Below are 8,806 nucleotides of genomic sequence, written 5' to 3' on the forward strand. Positions count from 1 at the left end.
GCGCGTCTTGGCTCCCGGGATCCTCGCTGGGCGATGCTGCCACCTGGCGGCCAGACTTCGTGCGCACCGCGAGCTTGGAGGGCCTGGAGCGGTGGCCGCCGAGGGTCGGAATCCGGCCGCTCCCGCCCGAGCCGCACCTGCCGGGTCTTCCAGCAATCCCGATGGGCCTGCTCGCCCGCGCCCCCGCTCAGCCCGCTACCTTCTGCCCCGGTCGCGGACCCGGCGGATAAGTCTCGAACCCTAGGACCTTAATTTCGCTTTTAGGCAAAGAGGAAATGTACACCTCCCGCAGGATTTCAAGGGCGGGAACTGGAAGGTACCAGTGCTGTGTTCTGGGTCTTCCTTCTCCTGACTCAGGTCACTTTGTAATCTGCCAGGCCACCCCTCCCTTCACCACCACCCCCATTCTTGGCCGAAACACTATGGGGCGACCCCAACCATGCAAGACTCTCACGATTCACCCCAAGCCTCCGCCTCCCTTTCCTTAAACCTCTGTCCCCCGAAGAGTCTAGATGAGAAGGGGCTTCCAGGGCCCGGCTTCTCTGCCTGCCTCCCCTCTGCCATTCCCTGACAGGCACAGTACCACTTCCTTAACTCTAGGACTCAGGGGCAGGGGACTCAGAGGGGAGCAAGGTAACTCAGCGGTCTTGAACTGACCCCACAATTTTCTTCTTTTAATCAGTGAATCTTTTCTACCTCGAAATTTCCAAAACCCAAGCAAGACTTCTCCCTCCGCACCTCCAGTCCCCTGCCTTTGCTCTGCCCCAAGTCTGACCCACCCCAGGTGCATCAGCTCCGCCCCCATTCGGAGGCGGGGCCCCATAGGTGGAGAAAAGTGGGAGAGGTCGCGGCCCCGCCTCTCCCCTCCTCCGGCTACACACGGAAGCTCAGTGGCCTCGGTGCTAGGATGTCGGACTCCTGGGTCCCGGGCCTGGCGCCCACCTTGCTGCTCAGCCTGCTGGCTGGCCCCCACCGGGTGATCGCCTGGGAGGTAAGGCTGTTGAGCTCTTAGGGCCCTACCCTATGGTGCAGGGGCATGCATGCCTCTGGAGCCAGGTCACCACCTTCCATTGTCAGGACTTCCTTGTGACCATACGCAATTAGCAACTTTTTTTTTTTTTTTTTTTCCCCCGCCCTGGAAGTGGAGGTAGAGGCACAGAGAGAGGCCCTGGGAAAACCTGGGTTCCTTTTCCTTTGGGGATAGTGTGCAGTGGGACCACTTCTGCCACCACCCGTCGGACACCTTGGGCCTCTCTCTGCATGGAACTTTGACCCTCATATTAGTCTTGCCTTGGCCTTCCAGCTCTTTCCCGTCTGCGTCAGAAAGCGGGCCTGACGTCTGGAGGCTGGGCCAGGTGTCTGTCTCCCGAACTCTGTTCCTCCAGTGCTGGGTGACCTTGGGGATGTCTCAGACCTCTCTGGGACTGTGCTTCTCTGTGCCGTAGGGGAGAAAAGGCTCTTCACCTCTTCTAGGGATGGGGATAGAATTCCAGCCTGTAGTAATATCTGGCCTGGTCGCCTGATCCAGGGCTGGGGCGACTTCTGGACCGGGGATTTTTTCAAGGGAGGCAGCATTTGGGCACTGCCTGAGCCCTCCTCTTGCCCCCATGAGCTCTACAAAGACAGGGGAGGGATATGCTGTCCTGGGATGGCCAATAATTCTGCAAACTGAGTTGGGACTGGAAGAGGCATTTTTAACTTCCTTCTGTTGGGGAATCTGAGGGAAGTCTGGAGCTTGCTCCCCAAGGTGTGGAGAAATGATATTCCTTCTCCGTCAGTGGATGGTCAGCCTGGCAGCACTGGGCTGAGTAGCCTCTTGACTCCTCCCAACAGCCCAGGGGCAGGCACTGTTAACAGTCCCCATCCAGAGTAAGTTGGGTTGCTGCACATCACCCTGATGCTTCATAAAACTCAGGCTCTGAACCAGCTCAGACCAACCACCCGCTGGTTACAATGAGGAGTCAGAATCCATGAGAAAGACTCTCCTCCTCCCAAATGGGAGCTGGGACTGATTGATTAAACCCCCTAGTTTTCCATCACTTCCTAGTTGGGATTCTGGAGAGAGGGGAAGGACAGAATATGGGATCTGAGGGGCAAGAGGCACGACTGAGTCCCTGGACCCTATGGTTTGCCTCCAATTCTGTAAGTCACCTCCGTGTGCTGTGTGATTTAGGAGACACCTCTCTGGGATGACCTGCAGGTTCCTTCCGCCTTTGGACCCCACTAAAGGACAGAGTTTATGAAAAGATACTTAGCCTGAGACTGAGATAAGAATATCATTTGATACTCTTATCTTTATGGTTGTGATTAACCCACAAAATGCTGCTTTTATTATTATTACTCTATGGTGCTAGGGATTGAACCTAGGGCCTCAGACATGCTAGGCAAGTGCTGTACCACTGAGCTGCAACCCCAATCTTTCTTTCTTTTCTTTTCTTTTCTTTCTTTCTTTCTTTCTTTCTTTCTTTCTTTCTTTCTTTCTTTCTTTCTTTCTTTCTTTCTTTCTTCAGGGTCTCACTAAATTGTCTCAACTGTCCTCAGACTTGTGATCCAACTGCCTCAGCCTCCTGAGTTGCTGGAATTACAGATGTGTGCCTCTGTGCCTGGCTGCTATTCTGATGATTTTAAATAAAGTGTGAAGATAATGGTGGTCTTGCCAAAGCTAGCTTCTTGTTCCTGAGCCCTGATTGTTTGTCCCAGGTAGCTAGGGCAGGAGATGGATAATCTCATTTTCTTTGTTCCACACCTGTATCCCTCCCCCACAGTCTGGAGCAGGCAGGATAAAATGAAATAAAACCAGGTAATCACTGAATGCTCATTTATTCATTCTGCAAATATTTTGATATGGGGTTTTTCAGCAGTGCTAAAATCCCCAGCCCCCAGGTGGAATTTCCATTCCACCTGGGCAGACAATGAACAAGGTAAAGTCAAATATCTAGTATGATTGATGTTGATAAGGGATGTGGAGAACTGATACAGAAGAGGAAGGAGGCAGGGAGGAGCTGGCTGGGGAGAGGAGAGAGGACTGGAGGGCTCGTGGCCTCTCTGCAGAGCAAGGATTCCTTGGGTTGGGATCTGAAGGATGAATGGAGACTCTGGTGGGGTAAAAGGTGTGTTTGCAAGGGAAAGAAAGGGACCTGGGATAGCAGAGGGGGAGGGGGTAAGGCTGCTTACTGGGGTCTGTACCCAAGGAGCTACTGAAGAGTGCTTCCAGAAAGGCTGTTGGGTGATCTGATTTGCATTATAGCTAGAGTCTTCCTGGCTGAAGTATCCTGAGTGACTTGGGCCGGGCATGAATGAGGAGAGTTGCTGGTCCCTGGACCACATAGAATTGGAAGAGTGGTCAGGAGGAGTGAGCTTCCAGACTTGGAATGAATGCATACTCTGGGGGAGTCTTGGAAGGGGAAGGACAGCCTACTGGCCAGGGGGCAGCTGATCTCCAAGTCATGATCTGGGGACATGATAGAGGGAGGGAGGGGCTGAGTCCACTGGGGACTTGCTGGCTGTGACACACCTGAGCAACATCTGAGTGGAGCCCCCATCCCTCATTTTAGGAGTCCTGACCTCTGCCTTTTTTCTTCCACAGGGAGCACCCAAATGTAACATCTTCTTGTAAGTCTGGGCCTTTGGTTGTAACTTCTAATCTACCCTACCTGCCTAACTTCAAATCACACCCTACCTGCCTAATCTAATCTACCCTACCTGCCTAACTTCAAATCATACTCTACCTGCCTTCCTGGGTCAGGGGACAGACAGCTCATCCATCATCCTCACCTCCAAGAAACCATCCCCCTCCCTCTCCAGAGAGAGGTGGGGGAGGGCCAGGGAGAGGGTGAGGGAGGTATCTCCCCTTCTTCCCTCCGCTAGCCAACCCTGGGGAAGTCTGTGCTTGTGGGCAGGTCAGTAGCTTCATCCCAAACCTTCCAACTGCAGTCTCAGGTCAGCTTTCCTGAGGGTTCTAGGAGGGTAGTGGGCAAACTGTCTGTGCTGATACTAATATATAAGTCCCAGGGAGCCTGAGCCCAATAAGGAGGGACTGGGGTGAGTGTGTCTGGGCAGAAAGTTTCCATCAAGTCAGCATCGAATGTTCCAGAAGCCCCTTTCCCCACCCACCTTACACTCCATGGTTCTGTGGAGGGTTGGCTCTGGAACATCTCTGTCTGCATCGCCTGAGTCACTAAGAGATGCTGTGGCTGCCACAACCTTCAAGTGCACCTGCACAGGGAGGCTGTGGGGTTCTTATTCCCCCGCTTCACAGTTGAGGAGAGTGAGGCTCAGAAAGGAGTAACTCAGTAGGCATACAAGGCCCGTCACAAGCTGAGCCTGGAAACCAGGTCCTGCCACTGAGCTCAGAGTGGCACCTGTCCCCTTACCCCACTTAGGGGGCTTGAGCCCCCGGCAGTGGGTGTTTGGGGAGGCCAGGGTCCTTTTGCCTCTCCACTGATCATTCCTCTGTCCCTGAGCAGCACCTGTACCCAAGGACACAAGTGCTGTGGTCACAACTGCTGCCAAGAGATGACTATCTTCTCCGGCCCCTTGAGGTGAGCCCAGGACCAGCTTCTCTCGGTATCCATGTAGGGACTGGTCCAGGACAGGACTGGACATCCTGCTGAGGGGCTAGGGTAGGCACGGGAGGGGAGTGCGGCGGGGTGGCCTGGGCACTCAGGGGATGTTGGCGGGTCCTCCCCCAGGATTTTCATCATCATCTTCCTCGTCATGCTGCCCCTCGTGTGCATCTGCAGCCTGGCTAGGCGCTTCTGTAGCAAATGCAGGGCACTGGAGAGGGAGCCTGCAGTGGATCACCAAGGGCTCCCAGGCCCACCCTCCGCTGCCCCCCAAGAGAGTGTCATGGCATCTACCTCTGAGCCCCCACCACCCTACAGTGAGGTAGGTTTCTCTATCCCAGTCCCTGATGTGCTCCTTGGCAAGCTGTCCCTCCCTGTTGTCCAGATTGCAACAGGGACAGGATTGGACCTCAGTTATAGGGGGCCCTTCAATCCTGGGATGGGCTCTGAGACCAGCATTGCATCTCCCTCTCCTGGGCTGCCTTGGGGGTGGTGATGGCCAGGTTCAGGTCCTAAGACGGAGTGCCCTCTTTTTCCTGCAGGTCATTCTGAAACCCACCCTGGTCCTGCCTCCCATAGAGCCGCCCCCTCCCTACAGCTTCAGGCCTGAAGAGCATGCTGGGACACTGAGGGGCATTGACAACCCAGCCTTCTGAGCCATCCTGGCACCTCCAGGAGAAAGCCAGAGACTTCTGCGACTGCTGGAACATTCCCATCCATCTTGCCACGTCTCTGGTCCTTCCTGGATTTAACTTATTGCTTTTTCTGCCCTGGTTCCTCTCCAGCTGCCTCTTGTCCTAAGGGCTGGGGGTGGAGCAGCAGTGTCCCCTCCCCCGAGTTAGAGGCTGCCAGGAGGAAAATATCCAAGCCGAGGTCCCTGCAGTGGACTGAGCTGCTCTGCAGAGTAGAGAGAGCCCTGTCACTGGAGACATACAAACCATGACTGGTCAGCTAGCTCGGATATTATGGAGAGAATTCTGTACCGGCAGGAGTTTGGACTGGGCGGGCTCTGAGCCATCTTCCAACTCCACCCGAATGGAGAAGACCCTGGTGTATCCACTCCCAACACATGCTCAAAACACGTGATTATTAAATTTTAGTTGACTGTGGTCAGAGTCTGCCTCTGGCTGTGTCAGGAGGTGGGTGGGGAGGTGGGCTCTGGCATGATGGGGAAGGGAGGGAGGGGGGTACAGCACGAAATCCAGTGACGCATCCAATGATGAGTCCATTGGCCGTCAGTGTGGGAGCACAATCCATCCATGATGGACAAGCTTGAACCTCGAGTTCCTCGAGGTCTCTGACAGCTGTGTGACTTCTCCATCCCATACTCACTCCACTTCCCCTGGGAAGTATGGAACTTGGTCACGGCATGACTGCCTTGCTGTGTGTTGGTGAGACCCGGGGAAAGCCTGCAGCCTGGAAACAGACTCCTGGGAGAAGGTGGGGTGCGGAGAAGGCCGGGAGAGGGAAGTGGGTGGGCATTGGTGGACTGGAGCCCCTGGAGTCCTTGATCAGCCCACCCTGGAATCTCCTGGAGAGGAGCTGGCAGATCCCGCTCTGCTTTTCCATTCCTGTCTGAATTCTAGGCACTGAAGCTCAGCCCCTGCTGAGCATCTGAACCCCTAAGAGGAAGGTTCTCCCCTGTAGTGCAGAGGAGCATCCCTGGGCTTAGTCCCCACGGGGTCTGCAGCAAAGCCTGGAGCTTGGAGCCGGGCCTGGGTGGTGCAAAGTGAGGGAGATGCTGGTACCAGGCGCCTCTACCTGACCTTTGCCCTTGGCCTGCACCCTGCCCTCCTCTCCAGGTGCAGAGCTCAGCGTCGAGACTGGCCAAAGCTGCTGGGAGAACTGGAGGTAGAAGTAGCTCTGGTGTGCTGGCAGGGGGTCTCCCAGTATGGCATCTGGACCCAGCAGGGGGCAGAACCAGGGCTGGGAGATGGCATGGGCATCCCCAAAGATGTCAGGAACCGGGTTGTCAGATGGGAGTACCCAGTGGACTTGGCCTGGAGGGAGGACAGTAGTTGCTGGTAAGACAGTGCCAGGCGTAGCAGCAGGGAAGGAGACCACCTAAGTGGAGTCTCGGGGGTTAGTTGAAGGGGCAGAAGGAACCTACGTGGGTCTGGGCATCCATGCCTGGCTAGCTCCAGTTAGAGAAGTTTCCACTGGCATTTGCCCTCACTGGTAAGCACCCACCCCTGGAGGAAGAGGCTGAGCAATGGACTTTGGAGTCCTGAAGGTGGTTACCCTCAGCCTGGACCCCACTCTCCTGTCATCAAAAATGACATAGGGCTTTTAGCTTTTCCTTCCCAGTAATATCCAAGTGCCCTGAAGAAGACAGGCTGTCTCGAACCCCAGTGTGACTGCTTCAGAGGCTCCCTGGTCACTGGTGGTGGGAAAGAAAGAAATGGGACCTTCCCAGGTAGTTATCTGACACTATTCATGCCACAGATATTTCCAAAGCTCCTACTATGTGAGAGGCACTTATGCCTGGCCTGGCTACCCAGGAACAGGCCAACTACATGTGACCTAGCAATTTCACTTCTAGAAACCAGCCTTCGGAAGGGCCCATGCCACAAATCCTCATAGCGATGTCTATCACCACATTGTGGCTATGGGGGTGAAAAGATGGTCAGTGTTACTGATGTTAAATAAGCCAAGGACATCCACATTGTGAACGCCATGCGGCCTTCACCAAGTGGCTCCATAGCCCTGAGCCGACATGGTACGGTGTCCATTGTTCATTGTTACAGAGAAAAGGCAAGTTGCAGAACAATAGTCTTATACATATACTTCATCATTACACTTTAAAATTATATATATGTATATTTTTTCTTTGCAAATATATAAACAAACTCTAGAAGGACAGGAACTGAACCACGCATTGCATTTAACGGTCGTTGACACCATGTGGGTTGAGGGTAGAGAATTTTTTTGAGGGTAGGGCATACTGGGGATTGAACTCAGGGGCACTCAACCACTGAGCCACACCCCCAGCCCTATTTTTGTATTTTATTTAGAGACAGGATCTCACTGAGTTGCTTAGTGCCTCGCCATTGCTGAGGCTGGCTTTGAACTCGGGATCCTCCTGCCTCAGCCTCCCGAGCTGCTGGGATTACAGGCGTGCCCACAGTGCCCAGCGGGAGGTGGACGATTTTAAAAAGAGCTTTTGATTTTGTGTACTTTAGCATTGTTTCTTTGTTGCAATAAGCAAGCCTTTGCTTTTGTAAATATAAGAGGTTCGTTGACTGGGCTTTGTTTAGAGGCAGCATTAGAGGTTTGTGAAGATTTACCTTGTGAACGTTGATGGATGGCAGATTATATAATTCCGGCCCTGCTGCGGAGGAAGAGGTTGGAAGGGCTGAGACAAGTGGCACATACAGGACACGTATGTGACTCGGGATACACAGTGATGGACCTGGACACCTGCCACACTGAGGCCCATGAGCCTAACCTGTGCAGGATCACGATGAGCACTGGGTGTGGACTGCATGAGAGAAACAGTGAGCTGCTGCCCAGCTGCCTGGCTGCCTGGCTGGTCGGGTGGGTGGGTGGCAATGTCCCAGGGAGTGAGAATTCAGGAAGTCACCCCTGTGGTTGGTCGCCCCTCCCCCACGGGTTTATAATGTGGCCAGCCACCCTTCTTTTTTTCTTTTTTTTTTTTTTTCTTTTTTTCTTGTGGTGCCGGGGATTGAACCCAGGGCCTTGTGCTATGCAAGGCAAGCACTCTACCGACTGAGCTATCTCCCCAGCCCCCTGCCACCCTTCTTTTCCCTCAGTCCCTCTGTTGTACACTGTCCCACTTCCTCCCTCCCTGTTTGCATTCCCTGCTGCCCATATGGGCCCTTTGTCCCCATCGTTACATGACATGGCTCCCATCCAGATCATCAGTGACCTAAATTTTGCTAAAGCCAAAGGTCTGTTTCCTGGCCTCAACTTTCCTTGGCATTTGACACGCTTGGCCACTATCTGCTTCTTGAAGAACCCTCCTTCCAGACCTCTCTGACTGCCCTTTCCCTTGACACTCCTTGGACACGCCAGCTGCTCCTCCTCGGCCTCTCCTCCTCCTCCCCCTCCTCCACCATCTCTGAGTGGTGACTGACCCTGAGGCTCTGTCTTCTGCTCTTGTCTTCAGTGTCATTCACTCACATAGTGGCTGTGTCTTCGCAGACCATCTGTTGTCTGCTGAATCCCGAGTCTTTATCCCCTTGAACTCTAGACATCTATGCTGAACTACCCCACACCTC

General features: G+C 54.0%; 1 protein-coding gene across 1 annotated transcript; it reads left to right on the forward strand.

The window, feature by feature from the left end:
- Positions 1-785: 785 nt before the first annotated feature.
- TMEM92 (transmembrane protein 92) lies at positions 786-5,674 on the forward strand. The gene is made up of 5 exons (XM_079132486.1): positions 786-991; positions 3,587-3,612; positions 4,467-4,541; positions 4,692-4,887; positions 5,108-5,674. The coding sequence occupies exons 1-5, from the start codon at positions 908-910 to the stop codon at positions 5,219-5,221; spliced, it is 495 nt and encodes a 164-aa protein (XP_078988612.1). The 5' UTR covers positions 786-907; the 3' UTR covers positions 5,222-5,674.
- Positions 5,675-8,806: the final 3,132 nt, after the last annotated feature.

Source organism: Sciurus vulgaris (assembly GCF_902686455.1).
Source record: "Sciurus vulgaris genome assembly, chromosome: 3".
In the NCBI taxonomy this organism is placed as follows: Eukaryota; Metazoa; Chordata; class Mammalia; order Rodentia; family Sciuridae; genus Sciurus; species Sciurus vulgaris.